Genomic DNA, 23253 nt, shown 5'->3' on the forward strand with positions numbered 1-23253 from the left:
TGGGTTTAGATTGCTCAAAATAGATGTTTTGACACACAGGTGTCTTCAGAATTTCAGATAACCTAGCACATTCTTTTTTCAGCAGTTGGCTAAAACCTTGCCTGTTTCATGTCCTTCCATCCCTAGGTCAACAGAATGAGACCAAATACAATTGGCCCATGTGATTTATTTATAAAAGTATTCCATTTCTGCCTGCTTTTCTGCCCACAGGCCTCCAATTCAGCCATAAAACAGAAGACAGGCAAAAGCAGCACAAAACTCCTTTCCAAACACCCCACTCTGTCCTATTTGAGAAATGCATTTTAGACCAGTTGAAGAAGTTTCTGAGACATCTTCCAGGGCAGCTTCACACAGAACATGTTACAACAATCTGATCTGAAAGGTATCAGAGCATGGAGGCAAAATCACATCTGTCCAAAAGGGGCTATATGTAGTTGGTAAACCAGCTGTATAGCTGGGAATGGGCACTCCTAGCCACTGAGGCCACCTGATCTTCCAGTGGCAATGTTGAATCCAGGAGTACCACAGGCTACAGACCTTCCAGGGGAGTGCAAGTCTGTTCAGAACAGGCCATCTCCCCACCTCCGGGACTGGAGAACACATAACATTTCTGTCTTCTCAGGATCCAGTCAATCACTGCTTCCAAGAACCATTCTAGCATCTGAGCTGCCTCTCCTGATTGAGGTAGAATGGAGAGAGAAAACAGGACACCTGCAGATGGATAACACCTCACTCCACATCTCTTGGCAATAGCTTCCAGCGGCTTCAAATAGATGTTCAATAGCATGAGAGACAAGATGCAATAGCCCCCCATAACTGCTTTCTGAAAACAACCTTGAAAGCAGGAACAGAGCCACTGTAATACAGTGGCCCAATCATCACCTCCTGGAGCTGGTCCAGAATGATAGCATGCCAAATAGTAGTAAAAGTCACTAAGAGATCAAGGACTTTGAGCAAGGTTGAACTTATCTCTCTCTTGACAAATGTCACCAACCAGAGTAGTTTCAGTGCCTGAAGCAGGATAATGCATTGTCTTTTTTATGGTGATATGTAAGTAGCCAGCCTATTCTTGTTCTAGCATCCTTCTAGGTAGGCTTTTCAGCTCAGCCTCTGGGTTGCCCCTGACTTCCTGCAGATTTACCATACTGGCCCAGTACTCCATCTAATACTGTTTGCCATCCTAGGTCTTTCAGTTCCTGCATGATCAGCTGCCTAAAGCCCTGTTCTGACTGATTCTAGGCATAAATGCTGCCATCCTTTCCATGCATATCAACCCTGTGGATATTTGCTACGACAATTACACATGAATAACACATGAGGTTTAAACATTGCATTATATATACCCATAATATTTTAAAGTGCTTTCATTCCGACATTCATTCATAGCTTCAGTGACCATTCAAGACATATACAAGGTATCTCCCAATAGTATGTTTCCTTGCACTGAAGAAATGAGATACAAGGAGCAAGGGGGGCAGAGATTATCTTCAGCTGTGTCAGCCCAGTTCAGACCCCTCCCTCACACAAAAAATAATCTAGGCCTGGATGGGAATCTGCTAAAGCAGCCATAAAGACCTCACTGGAATCCCTATTGATGCACTTCTACAGCTTTATTTGTAACCCATCTGCTAACATGCTGCCATTTGCAAGCTCCTTCTATTGCTGTTAGCTCCTTTGTGGCTCTGGTTGTGACACCCACCATTGCCCCATTCCCTTCAGTATGCCATTCCTATTTCATACCCGTGTACATTTTTTGTCCATTAGTTTGGATGCAGGCAATCAAGAAACCAACATGTCTTTGTTGGAACTGGCCCATTGCCTTTGCAATGTCATGGTTGTGCCCCCAAAAAAGCCTTGGGAGAGACTTTATTATAAACAAATGGTGACAATCTGTATTGGCGCTCTCAAACACCGCCGTTTACAATGGGATCGACGTCGTTTTCTGCACCATTACTGTAGTATAATCCTAATAAGCAATCTAATCCTATACTGTTCTGTGCAATACTATAATGCAATCCAATGAGATTATCAAGTGGAACACAAAGTGCTCATCTCAGCCAGAAGCTATATATTGCATCATTTTTCTTGTGGTCCCATTGTATTGCTTTGTTCATTGAATCATATCATACCACATCATACCTTCTCCAGCATTAAATCTATGTAAAACACTGATCTACACTCTCCAGTTTATTTTAAAGAGTAATACAAAAAGGGGGCAGATGATGAACAATACAGTTTAATTAAAAGATTTTTCACAACAAGGTTGTTTGGGGGGGGGATTTTTCAAGATGCAAAATAGATGGTAGAAAAATACGATTGCTTCTCTACACAATAAACTAAAAATAGCTGGAATAGAATCAATTTATGCAAGGAAGCTTCCCGCTGAGAATCTGATGAGAATTGACAAATTGGGCTAAACTATTTTGGATGGAGGAAAAGGCTATATACTTTTAAAAGAAACAATCACAACAACACTCTTGTCAATATTCAAAACTATATTAAGAAAACCACAGAAAATGGTAAGAGTAGAAAGAATGTGAAAATCATTTAATTTCATGCCAAACTCATCCATTGGAGGTGGGCCTTTCTCTGTATCTCATAAAATATTTACCCTATCTTTGATTTGAATTGACAATGAACAGACAGCATAAGAAAGCAAATTATACTATATTAGAGAAGACTGAAAAAATCCTGAATAGTAAAGCTGCAATTCAAAAATGCTTACTGAGAGAACAACCCAGGAATAAAATGGTGTAGCACAAGTGATGGGTTGATCCTGTACCACATTTCTTAATAACATCTCCAGGGGAAACGAGAAGTGTAAGAAGCTAAACATGTGCTTGAAATCTCTCAAAGGACCTGATATATCTGTGCACACACCCTACATTTGTAGCACATTTAAAACAACATAGGAGGAATTTAATTTCACACTCATGTAGTAGTGTATTCATTATCCTGGCGGAATGCCTTGTTCATGAGAAAGCACAGGAAGCCAGCATTGTTCTCATGGCTAGTTGCCCTTCAGATTGCTGATACTTCTTGTTGCACAAACGGCTGTGCAACAAGCTTCCACCAGCAGAACTGCTGTGCTGCTTTTCATATTGCATAGCCTTTATTTTTGCCCTTACGCTTCACAACAGCCTTTGCACTGGCAGTCAGAGAACATTGACTCCAGGCTCATCCATTTAAAGCAAACACACACCCGAAAGAAGCCTGGGAACTGTAGTCTACTCTTCACAATTCCCAGCAACTTTAACAAACTAGATTTCCCAGGATTCTTTGTGGGGCGGGAATAATGGGTTTTATATGAATGGTGTTTATGCAGCCTAAGCTTAACAGAAAGTGGAAATCACAAATTTTATCTTTGGAATGTATTGTTCTTTTTTTCCCATAACAGAAGGCTTAGGAATCATGCTGGCTGAAATATGGCACATCAGGGTTTTATAAAAGGCAAGTTGTTGCTGTCAGCTGGCATGCTCTCCTGAAAATTTATCAAACTTCCATAATATATCTGCTGTTGCAAAGCTTGTCTGCACTAATTAGTCAAGGGCTGTCATGAAGTGGTACAACTATTCCATCTATTCTCTTAATTCAGGGCCCCACTAGAAATGGCAGGAGCAGCAATGGTTGCAGTTCATGTGCCTTCTCCATTTCTGTATAAAGTGGGGGGTTGAGGATGGGTTTCCAGAACAAAAAGGATGAGCAGTTGAGGGGTGGTGTTGCATCTTTCCTTCCTCTGCATTGTTGCCCTGATTCCACCACCACAGACTCTTGTCTCTCAACCCAGCCCTGATTCCAAAGACAGAATATGAGAATATAAGGAAGCAAGACATCTTGTTATGTGATTTTCTCTGGGATCTCTAAGCTTCCCTTGTCCCTAAGAGGACAGCTATGAGAAGGTTAGTGATTGGTTAGTGGGATGATGGTACACTTTAAATCTCCTACCTCTTTCAAAGAGAGATGGCCCAGCAATGGTGGGGGAAATACCTTTGTTTGTTAAAATAAATCTCTTCAATTGCATTTTATTGTTGTCATGGAGGGGGGGGCTCAGTGGTTCAACCAATAATGGAGGAGCTTCTCCTGTAGGATCAACCTTTTTCCTTGCATGCTTACCCTGGAAGTAAACTCAACTCCACCAATGTTTGCTCTGCAAATCTATGGGCATATTTTAGCTTAGGACTGGGCAAATCTTATTTTTCTCCAAGTCTACATTCTCCCAAAGACTACATTTTCTCAGAAATAATCTGTCAGGGGCCACATACTGGCAATGTTGGTAGGGCCAGTTTTATTTTTCTAGGAAAAGAGGTGCTGGAACTCAGAATGAGCTGTTGCTTTAAACACCTCTCTTTTTTCTCTGATAATGGCAATGGTGCTCACCTGAGAGGTGCCAGAACTGAGTTCCAGTGCCAAAATCCAACTATTCTGGACAACAACCATACAAGAAATAAACAAAATAACCAAGCAAGTATTAGAAATCACCCCAGAATTGACCTTACTAAACATCTTCCAAGACAATAATGCCCACTTACACCACAAAGAACTCATAACCCACCTACTTTCAGGAGCCAGAAGCATCATAGCCAGACACTGGAGAAACCTGTCAGGAGTAAGCATGGACCAATGGTACCAAATAGTATGGGAAACAGCCTTACTAGAAAAATTAACCAATAAACTGAAACTGACACAGGGACAAACAGAAGAAGACACCTTCACCCCGGTATGGCTCCCCTTTATCACATACACAGCCCAACAAGACAACGACAAAAACCCACCAACAACATATAAATCAATATGGCTAACCTGATCCAAAACAGCCACCCACCCCACTCACACATGAAAACCAAGATCACCACTGCCAACCACAAATGAACAACCACACCCTAGACCAACCCCAACCTCTCTCACCACCAAAGGGACACAAGCGAACAACAAAGAACCTACACAAACAATGCTGACACCAAACCCTCCATATAGTAAGTAAAATGGTAATATCGTCGCTCGGCCCCACCCATCTCCTCCCCCCCACCTCTTTCCCCCTTTTCTTCCCAATGTCTCAACAAATGAAACTGATTTGTAAAAATGTTACATGGGGGAAAAAATACAAGAGAGACATTGCAAACACTTTTGTAAAACAAGAAAATCTTTAATTAAAAAAAAACTGAGTTCCAGTGAGTTCCAGCTGAAAAAAGCCCTGGGTAGGGCCAAATGTGGGTGGGGCTGAAGCCAAAGATGGATGAGGCCACCCTCTTTATATCACCACTTATTGCTTTCTCTTTCTGACATTCCCTTTTTCTCGTCCTCTACTGCTGCCACTTCTCTCTCCTCTGCCCATTTTCCCCTCCTTGGCACATGAAATTAGAGCAAGGGCTTCACCAGCTTAGGCCACAATTTGCCCATCTGTAACACAGGTCTCCTGAGAAATCTCTATGTGGGACAAGAAGCTACAGTTAGAACTGGATATGGAACAACTGATTGGTTCAAAATTGGGAAAGGAGTACGGCAAAGCTGTATATTGTCTCCCTGCTTATATGCAGAATTCATCATGCGAAAGGCTGGATGAATCCCAAGCCGGAATTAAGATCGCCGGAAGAAATATCAACAACCTCAGATATGCAGATGACACAACCTTGATGGCAGAAAGTAGGAGGAATTAAAGAACCTTTTAATGAGGGTGAAAGAGGAGAGCACAAAATATGGTCTGAAGCTCAACATCAAAAAAATGAAGATCATGGCCACTGGGCCCATCACCTCCTGGCAAATAGAAGGGGAAGAAATGGAGGCAGTGAGAGATTTTACTTTCTTGGGCTCCATGATCACTGCAGATGGTGACAGCCGTCACGAAATTAAAAGATGCCTGCTCCTTGGGAGAAAGGCGATGGCAAACCTATACAACATCTTAAAAAGCAGAGACATCACCTTGCCAACAAAGGTCCGTATAGTTAAAGCCATGGTTTTCCCAGTAGTGATGTATGGAAGTGAGAGCTGGACCATAAAGAAGGTTGATTGCAGAATAATTGATGCTTTTGAATTATGGTGCTGGAGGAGACTCTTGAGAGTCCCATGGACTGCAAGAAGATCAAACGTATCCATTCTTAAGGAAATCAGCCAGTGCTCACTGGAAGGACAGATCGTGAAGCTGAGGCTCCAATACTTTGGCCACCTCATGAGAAGAGAAGACTCCCTGGAAAAGACCCTGATGTTGGGAAAGATTGAAGGCACAAGGAGAAGGGGACAACAGAGGACGAGATGGTTGGACACTGTTCTCGAAGCTACAAACATGAGTCTGACCAAACTGCGGGAGGCAGTGGAAGACAGGAGTGCCTGGCATGCTCTAGTCCATGGAGTCACGAAGAGTCGGACACGACTAAACGACTAAACAACAACAACACAGGTGGTGGGTTGTGTGCTCCAGCAAGATAAGAGCTGTACCATTCCTCCATCACACTAAAGTAGAAGTGGGTTTTGTTGTTTTTGCTTTATGAGATGCATCCTTCCATTGGGAAGGACACAGACTTAGGGGCAAGCCAGTGGACAATATTATAACTGTGGTTCCCCTTACACTTCTCTGGCCACAGTTCCCTACCTGATTTTCTGGGAAGAAAACACAGTGGCACTTGCTGCTTTATTTTTCCCTAGTGGGTATCTCTAACCAGTAGGAGGGAGGATCCCTCCTCTGGCCTTTGCCAGGTGCCTGATTCAGTAGACAACCCCACACCTGGCCAATATTTTTTTCATCTGAGAAGAAGGCAAAGCCTCTGGTAAGCTTTAGCAAGGCAAGAGAGAATTTGTGCTTTAAAATGAATGGAATGAAACATCCAATGTATGCAATTTCACTGCAGCCCTGAACAACATGACAACACTTTAGGAGACTGATAGTGGGTTGTAATATACTCTGGAACCCAGTTTCCAATTTTGCACCTTCCTTCTCTTCAGTAAAGTTTTTCACAAGTAGGCAGAAGCTCAGTAATTATGTTCTGCTACTAATTTTAAGTTATGTGTTTGGCTATGGATGTCTCTCACCTCAATCTGAAGCTACAAGCTCACAATATTTATTCATTTATACTTAAAGGTGATATATCACTATTACAATTCCCCAGTACACTATATGATATTAAACTACAGTAACCAAATAATAAAACAGACAAAAATACAATAAACTTCCATTATAGACAGATGGGGGCCTCTTTCCAATTGCCTGCAGGTTAAACCTAATGTATATTAATCTACTACTAGTCTGGTGGCCCACAGCAAGATGAACAAATAGTGGCGTGCGCCTGTGGGTCTGTATTCATATGACCATTGTGGCACCTTTCCTGAATGTACAAAATGTCACAGCTAAACGTGGGCGTGTATGCAATGGGCACATGTAATCAAATGCGTAAGAATGTGTGCTGAAGAGATCAATATTTGCACTGGCTTTCCTTTGAAGCTCATGGAACTCCAGACAGCTGTTTCTGGGAAAGAGAATGTAGCTGAACCCTATTCCTACTTTTTGACTCGGTTTCCCCACCTTTCAGAGCAAGAACTTGGCCTCAGTGGAAGAGTGAAAAATTCAGGCAGACCAGCTCTAGCTGGTGGGCGCTGATCTCCTTTCGCTTCTTTTTAAGACGGCATTCTCCTGCCCGCCAACGCGTCTGATTTTTTTTTAAGCGATTAGCATGCAGAAAGCGAGCGAGCAGCTCCTCCTCCGACCAAGATGCTCCTTGAACCGTCCGATTTGGGGAAGCGGGGGAGGGGAAAGCAAGCAGCTCTGGAAAGCAGGCCGTTTCTAAGTTACGCTTTGGCACAACCCACACCATTCTGCTTCTCTGGATCGGAAGCCTGATCGCTCGCAATAGGTGGGGAGGGCGGGGGTGACAGAAACCGCGAATGTCCGGTGAAACGAGAGAGAACGAGAGAGAGAGCTCTTCGCTGCAGCCGTAGGGGGCGCGGAAGGGGCTGCTTTGGACCGAAGCCTGGCTGTCCCCGGCTGTCTTCCGCAGCGCTGTCCGTGGTGCTGAAAAGGACCAGCCCCTTGGCGAGCCCAGCCGCCCCCAAAAGCAGCAGCAGCAGCCGAGCTCGCGCGCGCGTCCAGGCCTACGCGGGGAGGGGGCGTACGGAGAGGGGGGGTATAAGGAGGCTCTCTCTCCGGCGGCGCACGCGCACGCCGCCTCTTCCCTTCGCTCGCTTTGCCTGGCTGTGCGCGAGTGTGCGGTGTGTGCGCGCGTGTGAGTGTGTGAGTGCGTGTGTGTGAGGGCGAGAGAGGCAGAGCTGGGCGAATGCGTGTGCTCGCCGGCGAAGGAGCTGGATGTACCGAGGCGACGGCAGCGCAAGAGCAGCGTTGAAAACGGCATCCCAGGCGCCTCTTTCCTTCCCCGGGCTGGCCTCGGGAGCACTGCAGCAGCGGGCCAAGGCTGCTTCTCTATCCACCCCCTTCCTCCTCTTCCTCTTCCTCCTCCTCTTCTTCTTCTCCCGCTGAGGGCTCATTTCCAGCTCGGGTCGTTCATCTGCTCGCCCAAGATGCAGAGGATCTAATTTGCTGAGCGACAAACGGGCAAGGGAGGAGAAGGCAGCGGCGGCTGCAGCAAAGGAATATTCTGTGGCTTTGTGGATGCTCTACTTTTCATGGCAATGCAAAAGATCCGGCAGATTGCTCTCTTCCTGGCTCCTTTGGTTTGGGGACTCATCTGGGGGGTCTACTCCAACGGCATACAAATAGGTGAGTGGCCCCGTCAGAGAGGATCCCATATATATATATATATATAGAGAGAGAGAGAGAGAGTGTTAGATGAGATACTGGCACACGGTCACCACTCAGGTCCAATTGCCGTATTCATGGCATGCACCCTTAAATCCAGCTTTTTCTTGCTGGAGTGGATGCTTGCCAAAAAAAGAAAAAGTGCCTTCATTTTAGATCAACTCCTGTGCCCCCCCCCAATTCTTAAATCCAAAGGTTACCCATCTTCTCGAATCCCATCCCACTAGAAGCAACTCCTTACCCCAAGCCAGTTCATGGCTTAAAACTAAACACTTCACTGGTGACATTTGGGAAGGTGCAATCCACATCCCACTGAAATCAGGATGGGGAAGCCAAAACCTCCTACCTTTCATTGCTCTGAATGGATCTGGATTGCACCCTTCATGTGAGGAAGGCAGCACACCATGTGCTTTCCAGATATTGCCCCCCTTCCCCTGCCAGCTCAGTTTGGGTATCCGGACCCTGAAGGGGAGAGAGATGGCTGAGATTTTAGGATATAGATCATCCCTAAGGTCAGTGAAACTGGCAATCTGAGGCAAGTCCCATGGCAAATAAAGGAAGGTCTCTTTCTCTTTGTGAGTCTGGCAGCGCTACTGCCGAGCCTGCAGCACTGATGTCCTCTCTGTGTGTCTCTCTTGTTCTGTCTTTATGTGTGTTTGTCATCCTACAGGGGGGCTCTTCCCCAGGGGAGCTGATCAGGAATACAGTGCATTTCGGGTAGGGATGGTTCAATTTTCCACTTCAGAGTTCCGACTGTCGCCCCACATCGACAATCTGGAGGTGGCCAACAGCTTCGCTGTCACCAACGCTTGTGAGTCATGAATGTTCAGTTCATTCAAATCCTCCCCTCCCCTCCCCAGAAACCCTTTGCTCCTGTGTTGGTGGAGTTAGGGCAGCAGGTGCTCTTGTGCATTAAGCAAGTGTGTGTGAGAGTGGGGTGGGAATCATGACTTTGGCATTCAGCTGCTCCAGAGAGCCTGGGAGGGCTCGTGGGGCAGGGCGTGAGGCGATTAAACTATGGAGAATGCACCCATCCATCCAGCTAAATTTCCCGCTGGAACATGGTGCACCATTGCCTGCTCAGGGTAGTCCTGCTCTACTCCTGTCCTGCCACTTGACCCCCTTCAGACCAGATCGTACCATCTGCTTTGCATTTTGGCTAGAGACTTCCAAGGATCTCTCTCTTGTGCTTTCAATGTATTACATAAGGTTGGCTGCAGTCATGACTGATTGTGGTGTAGGCAGAACCCCACCCTGCTCCATAATGGAAGCCCCCATGGGCCCTGCCTATGTGGGGTGTGCTCTTATTTACCTCTGCATGCATTGTGACTGAATGTCATGTCAACCTTTTCTGCATGGGTATTTGCTTTGTTGAAGGCGGGTCTTTCTTCCCTGAAGAAATGCTTTAGAGATGCAGGGAGAGAATGTGGGGACAAGAGCTTGCAGGACAGCGGCATTTGGGGCTTTCTTCCTGCCTTTTTCTGCAGGTTCAGGGGCACCAGCTGTTTAATCCTGTCCACTGCTAGACATAGTGTATATTTTCACCTTCCCACAGCAGAGTATACTGGGAAGATGAATATTCAGCACACCATCTTTCCATAATAGGGGGAAAGACATTTGTCACCAGGTTCCTCTGCCTACTCTTCTAAAAGCAGTGTCCAGAAGCAGCCTGTTGTCTCACTGGGCAGAGTTGCTACACATATGCAGGAGGAGAAGGAGTGGGCAAACTGGGAGGGGTGGCAAGATAGCATCCTTGTGCGTGGTTGCACATGGCACGGGACCATATATCCCAAGCCTGTTCACTGCCTTGTAAAGGCTGCCTCAGTAATTCAGAAGTCCATATTCTGGCATATGCCTTATGCTTAAAAAAAAGAGATAGATTCTTGAGGGATGTTTCAACCCCCAAGGCCTCTCTTGGTGTAGGAAAGGGTGCATAGCAAGAGGATGATTGGGGAAGCAGCAAAAAAGCTGCAAGTGGATTTTTGATTCTGAGCAGCAATAGCTGCAAGAGCTACCGATCAGCCATTTTCCTTTTTGCAATTCTCCATATTAGAATTACTCTGCCCCATCCCTTTCTCAATAAATCACAGCACTCTCAGGAACATTTCCTTGATTTGGGGGGAGTAAAGCAACTGAAAAGTGAGCACAGAATGAGTCCTGTATTTGGGGGTAGAAATGGCTCTTGCCTGTGTGATAAGCCTGCTACAGGGAACATTGCTTTTCTGGAACAGCAGTCTCCTATGACATAGATTCAGATGAATTTTTAGTATATACAGTATGCACATGTGACCATCCTTCCGTCTCTCACTTGGCATCATCTTGATATTTCTCTTTTGTAAGGCTCAGAGGGTTTTCTAGAAGGCTTCAGTAATAGGCACAATGTAGCTATTGCAAGGGTCAAGTAGCAAAAATAATACCACGATAAAATCAAATCTGAAAATGCTCTGTTTTTCATGAAGTTCCTCAGCTGGAATGTACATCTCCTTAGGGGATATATTTGATGGAACAAAGAACAGTTGTCCCTGGCACTACCAAAACGACAGCTATGAAATTATTTCATTTTTTGTTTAAATCATCCAGGTAATGGGAGGGTTCCTTGATTAGATTTTTGTTCGGTTCAGTAGAGTCTCCTATGATGCTGCCCCTTTGCTATACTGGTGGTAAAAACAGTAACTGAATGGGGCTTAGTTAACATTAAGGTCTGAATCGTTGCTCCCATGCAATGCAATGTAACTGCAAGAGAAATGTAATTCTGTCAGTTTGCGCTCGTATTAAATTAAGAACAAACAGATACCTCACAACACACGAATGTAAGAATAAAGGTACAATATCCTAAAAATTGAAAGCTGAGCAGGGGAGGAGGAGACTGAATGAAGTGATAGCCTGAGCAGAAAAATCGCTGCCAGCTAAGATGATTAGAATTGCAATTTGTCATACTGTCTTTAAAGGAATGTGTTCCATTCTGTCCCCAGTTGATACAGGCATTTTCTAAGAGGGCGATGCCAAGGGTTTTAAAGCCAAGAACTTGAAGAAGGGTGAGAACAAGAACAGGGGTGTGCCCACATGGCCCCAAAGCACACCCCACACATTCAAAAGATTAGAGAGTTGATTGCCAAATGCAGCTTCCTGCAATGAAAATGAGCATTCCTAAAGGAGAGCTGTGTTATAGCAGGGTCAACCATTGCTCCTGTGGCATCGTAGAAACGAACTATTCTGTTGTGGCATAAGCTTTTGCAAGCAACATCCCTTTTCACCCTATTCATTAACTTTCACCTGATGAAGCAGGCTGCTGCCTTGGAAAGCATATGGAAGAGTCAAATGGGTAGTTTTTAAGGGCTCTTGGTTGATCGTGTAGAAAGAGACTTCAAGAGGACAGCTGCACAGATGGAACAGGGAACAGGTTTGGCAACTGACATTTTGCTTCATTTTGCCTGGTCAACAACGGTTACATAGAAAGGCTGTTTAAAATGTCTAATTGATCTGGGGAGAATCCTATTGATTCTGCTAACTGTTGTTAACTGTAGCATGCAAGGCTGGTTTCAGAACCTGTGTTCTGAAGCATAACGCTTGAGCATGTGGACATGATTCAAAGGAGAGAAGACTTTGGAATGCATGCAGAGTGCATGTTCCTCACTCCCATACTTCTCTTGTTAAGGATGAGGCCTTTCAAGGCAGACAAAGGGATTTCCAGGAAGGAATTACCACTGCTGTCTTTTTCCTAGAAATAGAGCAAATTGAGAATCTGAATAATCCATGTCACTCAGATAATAAGGGGACATTGGTCTGCAATATTAGGAAATAGAAAGCTAGTACAAACCACTTTTTTTAAAAAAAAGAAATCTTTACGAAAACAGAGACAGGATATGTTATGGGGGGGAAGCACAGCTGTCACTTCATGTGATGGTGGGTGTTTTTAAAAGGGGTGGGGAACCAGTGATTCTCCAGAAGTGGTTGGACTCCAGCTCCCAACAGGTCCACCCAACATCAACAATGATTATGGTAGAACTGTAGTGTTGGAAGTACCATGAAGGTTATCTAGTCCAACCCCCTGCAATTCAGGAATCTTTTGCCCAATGCGGGGCTCAAACTCATGACCTTGAGATTAAGAGTCTCATGCTCTACCGACTGAGCTATCCCAGCTGCCAGCAACAACACCTGGAAGCCCCACCTTTGTTTTAAAATCTGAATTTGGTGGACAGTTTAGAGAAAACGCACTTGTAAATATAGTCAAGCATGTTTTATAAAATGACCCATTGGCCTAATTCAGTAATCTCTTTTATTTATTTTTTGCAGCACCATCAATGTACATGATGCTTTAGCACATAAGAAAAAGCCAGGTCCCATCCCCAATGGGCTCCCAGTCTGAAGTTTGACAATGAGGAAAACAGAGGGCAAAGAGGAAAGGGAGGTGGGGAAATATTAGACCAATAATTAAATCAGTGTGGTCAATGGAGTTACAAATACTTAGGCTTCATTGCAGTTGCCACTGGATGTTCAGTTTAGGAAAGAACCTCAAACGAAAGATGGTTTCGAGGAAGGAAGTAAAAATGTTTGGCAGCCATTTAGGTATTCTGGGATACGAGACAACAAGGGAAGAAGTGGCCGACAGTGGTAATGTTTGAGGTCATAGGAAGAGACGTATTGGGAAAGATGGATGCGGAGACAGTTTGGGAAAAGGTTATGGAGCCCTTTAAAGGTTAGGCATTTGTGATGGCATTGGGAAGGGACTGGAATTCAGTGTCGGAATCTGAGATGTGGTGCAGCAGTCATGATGCAAATACAGAGCCTTCAAGACATTCCTTCTTTACTTCAATGGAGGAACCACCCTCACACACAAAAGGAAGGAGGTACACTGACTTGCAGTGCTGTACACTATATTTTTCAAGAAACTGAATTTCAAAAAATCCCTCAGCACTGTTAATTAGATTGTGAGATCATTTATTAATGGGAAAGCTTTCCCTGTTATATTTCATCTTGGCATTCTTGGTTTAGATTCTGAATTTTCAGAATACTGTTTTTGTATTTATATGTTCACCAACCTAATGCTGCTTGGCCTGCAATCGACAAACTGATTACACTAGCCTGGGTCGGTTCTGGAGCAGCAGGTTCCTGATTTGCTCCTTGGCCTACAAGTGGTTTCCTCACCTGCTCCTGGAACATTTCGGTGGCAATTGACTGATAACTAATCTGGATATTCTAAATCACATATAATATTAATATAATATAATATAATATAATATAATATAATATAATATAATATAATATAATATAATATAATATAATATAATATAATATAATAATATAATATAATAATATAATATAATATAATATAATATATGTCAGTGCTATGTTATATTTAGAGCAGGAAAACTTGGGTTGAAATTTATTACATTTTAATATTAATAACCTGATGTTAATATCATATTTAGTATGTCTAGTGGTGATACCTAACTGAAGACCTGTTCACCATTTATGGAACTTTTATTTCCTGTCATGTTAACCCTCAGATACTAGCTATCCCTGCTACAAACACACACATTATAAATTTTGTTGGAATGAGTAATCGAGTATTTGTCCAACTAGAATTCAAGTAGAATTACATAGCTGAAGAGATGCAAAAAATTTTGCTGGTGTATGCTTCCCAGAAACAGGTGAAATCATTGGCTCTGATTTTTATCTCAATATCTTAACCAGAGCTTTTACAGTAGCACCCTAGGACTAGGAGGGGCCTCCAGGTAACAATGACTAACAGACGCTTTAGAACTAGTGTTACTTTTTGACTGGAGTAAAAGCAGATCAGAGGACAGAATTCTAACCATGTTCTGCTGTAGATCAGGTGCAGGGAGCCCTGCAAATGTTGCTGAATTAAAATTCCCACCAGCCCCTGGAGGTGTGGCCAATGGCAAGGGATGATGGGAGTTGCAGTTCAGCAATATCTGGAGCGTCAAATGTTCCCCATGCCTATAGTAGATAATTAAGTGCGCTTACTTAAAATGGTTTCAGATTATGTCTTGGTTAGTACTATCATTAACAAACAAACAAATATGTAAATAGGAACCAGTCTAAAATTATAGTCAAAGCTTTTCTAAAACTGACTCCCTCCTAAAAAGGCATTCTCTTAGGTCTAGTTCGCAAATGTATGCCGCTTGATGTCTCTAGACTTGATTATGCACCCTTCTAATCGTATGAACTGATGCTACTGAAAAGCAAGGCATCTGCGATGACACCTGGTGGCATGTACGCATGCGGACACGGAGCAATGGATCCAAACTACAAGAAAGAAGATTCCACCTAAACATTAGGAAGAACTTCCTGACAGTAAGAGCTGTTCGACAGTGGAATTTGCTGCCAAGGAGTGTGGTGGAGTCTCCTACTTTGGAGGTCTTTAAGCAGAGGCTTGACAACCATATGTCAGGAGTGCTCTGATGGTGTTTCCTGCTTGGCAGGGGGTTGGACTCGATGGCCCTTGTGGTCTCTTCCAACTCTATGATTCTATGATTCTATGATTCTATGATTCTAAGTCATTACTTGATGGCACAGTCCTCATAAACATGTACATGGAAACCACCCTTGAGTCTCTGGTGAAAAGGATTCTAAGATAGCTTTGAATGAATAGGTTGTGCTAATGATATTTCTTCAAAGCCAGACTTCAGTTAAGACTGCACTTCTAAGCATGCTTACTAGGAAGCAGGTTCCACTGAACTAAGTGGGACTTACTTTTCAATAAGCACATTTAGGGTTGGACTACAAGGCTTGTAATAGGATCTTGGGACTTTTCCTGGTCATTTTCTCATCCTTTGAAATCTTTTCCTCATGTTTGAGGACAGAGCTTTATTAGCAGGTGGTTGCCTCAGCAGGCTTTTATAAAAGAGCCTGCAGGAAATTGTGTGTGTGTGTTGCCCGTCAACAAAACAGAATATATAGAAGTAGCTAAAACTACTTAAAATGCTTCCGAATTTTGGTTATGATTAAGAACGAAGTTTAAAAAGGAGAAGTCAAAGATCTCATGAAAAGATAGACTCTGAGGAAAGTAGATTTGGCACCATGAAGATATTATGGAACTTGGGCAGCTGGAAAGCCTTAGAGAGGCTGCTTAGAGTTAGTACATGACAGTGTTTGGTAACTGACATGCAGTGATACTTAGGCATTTCACTGTATGTGACACCTACAAGCTGGCTTGAGTTCGTATTTAATGTTTATGTCTTCCCAATTATCTCCCTGTCATATGGAAACATCCATGCTTACAAGTGTCATTACTAAAACTTGCCCCCCCCCAAAGATAATAATAAAATAATAATAATAGTAATTTATTATTTATACCCCGCCCATCTGGCTGGGTTTCCCCAGCCACTCTGGGCGGCTTCCAACAAAATATTAGAAATACAATAAAACACCAGACATTAAAAACCTCCCTAAACAGGGCTGCCTTCAGATGTCTTCTAAAAGTCAGATAGTTGTTTATTTCCTTGACACCTGATGGGAGGGCGTTCCACAGGGCAGGCGCCACTACCAAGAAGGCCCTCTGCCTGGCTCCCCGTAACCTCACTTTTTACGGTCAGAAGGGCCTCAGCGTGGACCTCAGGGCTGAACGATGGGGGTGGAGACGCTCCTTCAGGTATACTGGGCCGAGGCCGTTTAGGGCTTTAAAGGTTAGCACCAACACTCTGAATTGTGCTAGGAAACATACTGTCTAAAATTATCTAAGATGAAAGTGGTAATGTAATTGTCATATTAAGGGGGAGAAATGATGTACTTGGCAAAGGCTTCATATTAAGACAGTGCTACCTTTTTACAACCCATCTGTGTATTTTAGACACATCAGTTCTATACATACTGTCCTGACAACAATTCCCATTGAGTTCAGATGGACTTCGGACTTGCTTCCATCGGAAGAGCCCATTCACAAGACTGCAGGCAAAGGAGGCGTCCAGCAGATGGCAGAGTGCTCCTAGTGATAGGAAGGTAGCTCTAATTTAGTCACTCGGTCTCTTCTCTATCAGCAAGTGAGACCTACGACGTGACAGTACAAACCTGTAGGCAAAAATGTTTGCTTACTGTACATTGTATGCGTGGAATACACATGCTCAGGCATGTGTCGAGAGATTATGTATTTGCAATGTGCTTTAAAGTGGGATTAAGGAATCGGCCTAAAACGACATGAAAAATGAAAGAACAATAATGAGAATCAACGTATGTAGGGGTCAGTAAATAATAAGCCATAGACCTTGTGCTCTCCATGTTCTCTTTGCCCTGATATCTGCCCTTTATGAACATTTTGCATCTGTTCACAAAGCGATAGGGGAAAATCGCGCAGAAGAGTTAAGTTTTGCAGTGGGGAGAACTGACTCATGAAATGTGCACATACCATTTCTGGTTGGCTCAGCTGCCTAACTATTTTTGGTAGTTAACATGCAAAGCATAGGAGCAAACTGCTTAGGGCCATGGGGGCTTCGGCCCCCACAAAAAAATATTTGAGGGAGCCAGGCCGCCACAAAGTTGATGGCCATTCCCATTCAAGTGGTCTGTGTGCACTGCGTCATATGATCGATTATGCAGGGGGGGGCTTACCTGGGCCCCCATAATACTTTATTCAAGTTTGCACCCCTGATGCAAAGTGATTGAGGTATTTACTATATGCAGCATTGACTATATTGAGTTGGTCTTTTATGACTGCCTAAACAATTAGGTAAAGGTAAAGGGACCCCTGACTGTTAAGTCCAGTTGCGGACGACTCTGGGGTTGTGGTGCTCCTCTCGCTTTATATTTGAGGGAACCGCCGTTTGTCCTCAGACAGCTTCCAGGTCATGTGACCAGCATGACTAAGTCGCTTCTGGCGAACCAGAGCAGCGCACGGAAATGCTGTTTAGCTTCCCGCCAGAGCGGTATCTATTTATCTACTTGCACTTTGATGATCTTTCAAACTGCTAGGTTGGCAGGAGCAGGGACCAAGCAACGGGAGCTCACTCAGACACGGAGATTCGAACTGCCGACCTTCTGATCGGCAAGCCCTAGGCTCTGTGGTTTAACTCACAGTGCCACCCGCGTCCCTGCCTAAACAATTAAGCATTAAACCACACTTTTAAAAGATATACATGTGAGCAGAAACTTTTCATTATTAAAAAGTCAGGGTTTAGCTTACCACTGATGAAATGGGCAAGGATTGATGGGAGAATTTGCACACTGATTCACGGCATAAACCAATAGCTACACAGTTTTCTTGAACGGGATTGTTCACTTCAATAAAATGAGGCTTTTCATCCTTGCTTCTCAAATGTGAACCCACAAACCACCTCCTGTGCACTCCACATTGGGCCAAAAGATTCCTGCATTGCAGAGGGTTGGACTAGATGACCCCGTGGTCCCTATCAACTCTACAACACTACATTTCTATGATTCCTTGTGTGGCATAGACCTGTAGTGGTTCACTACTACGTTTCGCCTCACCACTAAGCTTGCAACCTCAGGCTATCACTTTTGTAACTCTTTCACAGCTGTTCCCCTCACAGCTGTCTCACTCTGCTCCTCTCCCTCCACAGTTTTCCTTTTCTCCCACTTTCAATTAGTATTCGGCTCCGTGTTTTTGCTGGGACAGAGGTTACTCTCCCTCTCTGCTCCTTATCTCTCATTTACTGCTGTGAGCTTGCCAGACACTCTTTCCTCCCTGTCTTCCTCTCTGCGCATTTTTGCTGCTGCTATCACTCTCTCCCACGCCCACCTGCCATCTTGCAGTGTATCACTTCTGGACCCCTGCAATCATATAAATGAGAAATAAAATATGTCTCCCCCTCTTTAGATTTTTTTTTCTCTAGGCAAAGTAATGCAGATTTGATTGATGAATTAATCGACTTAATCATGACTAACAAACTATGGCTGCATTCGCACGGCAGGTTATTTTATTCCCCCCGATGTTTCCCTGACTGTTATAATTTCCACATTATAATTTGAGCTTTCACAGGACATAAAAGCCACTTGTGGAACTGTATTGGAATACAGCAGAAGTTTAGCATGCATTTCTTTGTTATTTGCTTCCAGAAAAAAACCCGCTTGCAAATAATGAGCCTTAAACTTGTATTAAATAGAAATGAGCACAATACTTGCACTGTATTCCACTGTATTTCTGGAAGTGGCTTTTACATTCTGTGAAGGCTCAAATATGATGCAGAAATTAACACAAAAGTGTAATAATTTGCTGTGTGAATGCAGCCCATGGCTGCAATACTAATCCCATTTATAAGGGGGTGAGTCCCATTTTATTCAATGGGGGTCACTTCTGAGTAGACCTGATAAGGATTGTGCTGTTAACATTTCTTTAGCTGAGTTACAGCCCTTATTATAATTAATAATTTCTGAAGCATAGGGTGATATCCAACGTTTCATAGCACACCCACTGAAATCCATGGACGTAAGTGACTTAAATTCGAAAATCTTTTCTATCACAAGTAGGCTATTGTCCACAATTTCTTATATTCTACCAGGAACCGAATGTCCATTGAATGTGCATTGTATTTTCCTGGTATTCCATAAAATCCCAAATGGCATATCAGTTATTGCATGGGGATAGATATTTTTTCCAGTGTGGGCATATCATTCCTGTCCCTGTGGAGGATTTCCCTACATTGTGCAATAACAGTGTTATAAAAGTAAATGGTTATTTTTCCTATGGTAGTTTCAGTGTGGAAGTGATATATGTGAGATCCTACAAGTCAGAATGTGTTAGTGTGAGAAAAGGTTGAGCATTACAATTTTAAATCAAAGCTTACAGCTCTGAAGGGATCTTTGCACTGTGACATTCTGACTAAGGGAACACTGATTCATTCATTCCAGAGCCATTGGGTACATTCCAGCAGGAATCCCATTCACATTTATGGGAGATGCTCAGAAGCACCTATGTTATCAAGAGAGGTGGGCAGGAGAGTTCACCATGGATTGCATCCTTTATATTCATTCAAAGTCTGTGAGTTGAATCCAGGTTGGGTTAGTAATCCTTTAAGTTCCAATTGGAAGCAATGCGCTTAAAGTGAGTTGTGACCAATTTCTCCTGCTGATTTCAGTGAGATTAAAGCTGCAAACCAATACACACTTCATCTTTTTAAACTCAGAAGAGTTAGAAGTATAGGACTGCACTGTTAAGCACAGCTAAATTCGGTGCTAATCCTGTGCACAGTTTCCTGGGAGTAGGCTCCATTGAACACAGCTGGACAGAGAAAACATATATAGGCTTAAGAGTACAGGTCTGGCTCCAACCCAATAGCTGGGTAAGGTCAAGGAGAAAGGAAATCATTTTTATTCTAGAATACAAGGCAACAGACTGTATTGTTAAGGTTCAATAGTAGCAGTTTACATATTTTCAGACAAAATATGAATGGCTTCTTTGAAAAATGGCTCAAAAGTAAATGTTTATTGGCAGCAGTAAATACTGAACGTTTCTTTACTTTTTCAATAAAAATATATATGAAGCCATGGAGGGGAATTAATGACTGATGTATGCAGACTGATTTATTTAGAAAAGGGATTTATTTAAAACCCTTGAATCCCACCTTTCCAAAGCTCAAGACTGCTTACCTAAAGCACATTACAGCATCATTTATTTAAGCAATCTCTGTTTCCTTTTGTGCTGCTTTTCCAGCTGGGCATATTTCACTCCACTCTCCAGCCCAAAAGGCTCCCAAAGTGGCCTATGATGATAAATAAAAAGACAGTTATGCAAGTAGTTCTGCATAAGAGCATTGGCAATATGCCAATGGAAGCATTTCTTCTACTGTAAATAGCAGATGTTGAGTGCCCCAATTCATATCAGGATCATGGAAGGGTTAAGGGATTAAAGTTCTCCTTCCCAGCTATGATCCCAATCCAGCTTGCCATTCCACACTGGCTATTTATTTTTTATTTAATAAGCATTAAACATGTGAGCAACATCAGGTCTAGCCTAGCCCTTATTCAGCTACCCCTTTAGCTACTAAAATTCACTGGGCATTGCCCCCAGATTGTGAGCCTTCAGATTTTTTCTCTATGCAACATATTGCCTTTCTCCAGCCTATTGCCACCTTTTAGCCTTCAAAACCCTTTCCCTATGCAACCTGTTGGTTTGTCAAGCTCACATGTGATGGTGAGTATTTGAGTAATGGAGGATGGGGATGCTGCAGTGATCTGGCCACATACTGAAGATGAGATCCTGGTTTTGAATAGCAATTTGCTTGCTGTGATTAACTCCCCGAGGGTTTGAGTACTGGATAAAGAGGGTCTTCATGCAAGACTGAAAGCCGGTCATAATTGAGACAAGAGACCATATACTGGCAAGAACAGTATTATCATCACTGGCCATGAGCCAATAGCTTTGATGCACATGGGGAGCGCTAGGGGTGCTTTATTATTGTTGTCTGTGATCAGGGCAGTATCTGGCACCAAATCATGACCCGCATGGGCAAACACCATTTGCTTCCAATGCTCAAATGTACTTGGTGAATAGCTAGGCACTGTGCATTTTTAGCCTCTTTTTTCCAGCTGTCTCTAATACCTCTTTGACATTTTGTGTGGTATTAAAAGACAGTTAATTAGATACAAGTGACTTATCTTCCAGGAAGAAAAGTTGTGGGTGTTTCCCAACCCCTATTTAAAAGCACCATCAATTGCACACCTTTGATTTAGTTTAAAACTGGGACCGTGGAAACATATTTAATTACTGGGTAAATTCTGATGTTACATTAACCTTGCAAGTCAGATGTAATTAAAAGATAAATTCTGTGCTGCATGAAATAATGCTGATTGCTTATATTACTTATAAAGATGTGTTGGTTTAAATCCATTAAAGATTTGCCATACCCATCACATACCAAATTGTAGACACCCCTACCATGCTCTGTCTACCCAGGCCACTTCAGCCTGCTGTGCCTCCCCTTGTCCTCTGCCTAACCTTCGCTGGCTTATTGCTGCTGTCACCATGAAGCCAGGATCTCCTCTGCCAGGCCCACCATGGCTTCTGCCATACTTCCATAAGCCAGTGCCATGCTTCTGGAAGTGCATTTCCAGAAGTGCAGCCCAGCTTCCTGAAGTACATCAGGGCCCACAGTGGGCCCCAGCGTGCCTCAGTGGAGGCCTCACAGTGGCAGTGGGAGCAGCAGCAGATGAAGTGGGACATCCAGGATGGACATCAGAAGCCAGGGTGGCTTTTGTCAATCTGGGATGTCTCACTCAATGCCGGATGATTGGCAGATATGCCAGCAGAGTTGATGGGGGAGGTAGGGGCCCGAGTTCTGGATCAGCTTTTCCATCTGCTGCAGTGGCCAGAACAGCACTGTAATGTTGTCTTCAAAAAAGCAATGTTTCAACAGCAGCCATTCACATCTATGGACAAAGAGATGCACCTGGGGGTGGAATATCTGGGTGGGGCTACTTCTGCCTCTTCTAGTGACTGAAGAAGAGCTCAAGTTTTAGTCTTTCTGGGCTAAATGTATTGATTTAGTGCCATAGAACTAAATAGGATTCATTGTGAACTAAGTCACTCTGAGCTGCATTGTCCTTCCCCTCCTTTCCTGCATCCTATTCTTGGTGTGATCCTGGAGGGTAATAGAATGTTGGGTTCCAAGTTTATTTGGTGCTTTTTTAAGATTAAAGTTGAGATTTCAAATGTTCAGGGATAAATTCTGCATTTTCAGGAAATTGATGTCAGTGATTTGATTTATTCCAACTTGGCTGAGGGAGCCGGCGTTTGTCTGCAGACAGCTTCCGGGTCATGTGGCCAGCATGACTAAGCTGCTTCTGGTGAACCAGAGCAGCACACGGAAACACCGTTTACCTTACCAGAGCAGTAACTATTTATCTACTTGCACTTTGATGTGCTTTTGAACTGCTAGGTTGGCAGGAGCAGGGACCAAACAACAGGAGCTCACCCCATCACAGGGATTCGAACCGCCAACCTTCTGATCCACAAGCCCTAGGCTCTGTGATTTGATTTAGTCCAACTTTATTTCATGTACTTTCATTTAAATCACAGTAATCAAATTTGTGGGTGTGTCTTGCCTATATAACCCAATTGTGTGGTCCCAGGATGCACCCTGATGAACAGATGACAAGGTTCATATGCAACAGAACCCAGAACTGCACTAGCTGGCTGTGTGTTGTGCAGGAGAGCTGCCGAGCCCTTCATATTTTTCTTGGAATTCCACTTGGTCATGAGATGGAAATCTGTACCAAGCATTTAGAATGGACATTGTTTAGAGTGACATGCCTGGGGTCCTCTGAAATGGATCTGGAATCTTAGAATTTTAGAGCTAGCTGGAAGAAAATTTTGAGGTTACCTCAACCTGCTCAATGCAGGAATCTACAGTAGAACCTTCTCCCGAATCTGGTAACTGGCACAGAATCCATAGAACTCCCTGCTTTCTCAGCCGTTCACCTGCTATTAAGACATATTTTGGTATAGACTTTGCTGTCCTCATTGCTTAGCACCTGCCTCTAAGGGTCTGTTCATATTTTGCCCCATCATAACTGCTGATATACTGTGATGCCTTATTCCTTAA

At 43.5% G+C, this 23253-nt stretch overlaps 1 protein-coding gene across 6 annotated transcripts in view; it reads left to right on the forward strand.

Annotated features, from left to right (window-relative positions):
• The first annotated feature begins 8100 nt into the window (after nucleotides 1–8100).
• GRIA2 (glutamate ionotropic receptor AMPA type subunit 2) overlaps nucleotides 8101–23253 on the forward strand; it is a 78096-nt gene continuing 62943 nt past the window's right edge. For 4 of the 6 annotated variants that reach the window (XR_014223230.1, XM_082237199.1, XM_082237201.1 and 1 more), the window contains exons 1-2: nucleotides 8101–8698; nucleotides 9408–9548. Coding sequence is in view for 5 of the 6 variants with exons in the window: in XM_082237199.1 (XP_082093325.1) it covers nucleotides 8605–8698; nucleotides 9408–9548 (235 nt within the window). In the remaining variant the exon portion in view is untranslated. The remainder of the gene's footprint in view (nucleotides 8699–9407; nucleotides 9549–23253) is intronic. The other 2 variants (XM_082237198.1, XM_082237200.1) reach the window with 1 other exon arrangement.

This window comes from Podarcis vaucheri (genome assembly GCF_965113315.1).
Source record: "Podarcis vaucheri genome assembly, chromosome: 9".
Lineage (NCBI taxonomy): Eukaryota > Metazoa > Chordata > Lepidosauria > Squamata > Lacertidae > Podarcis > Podarcis vaucheri.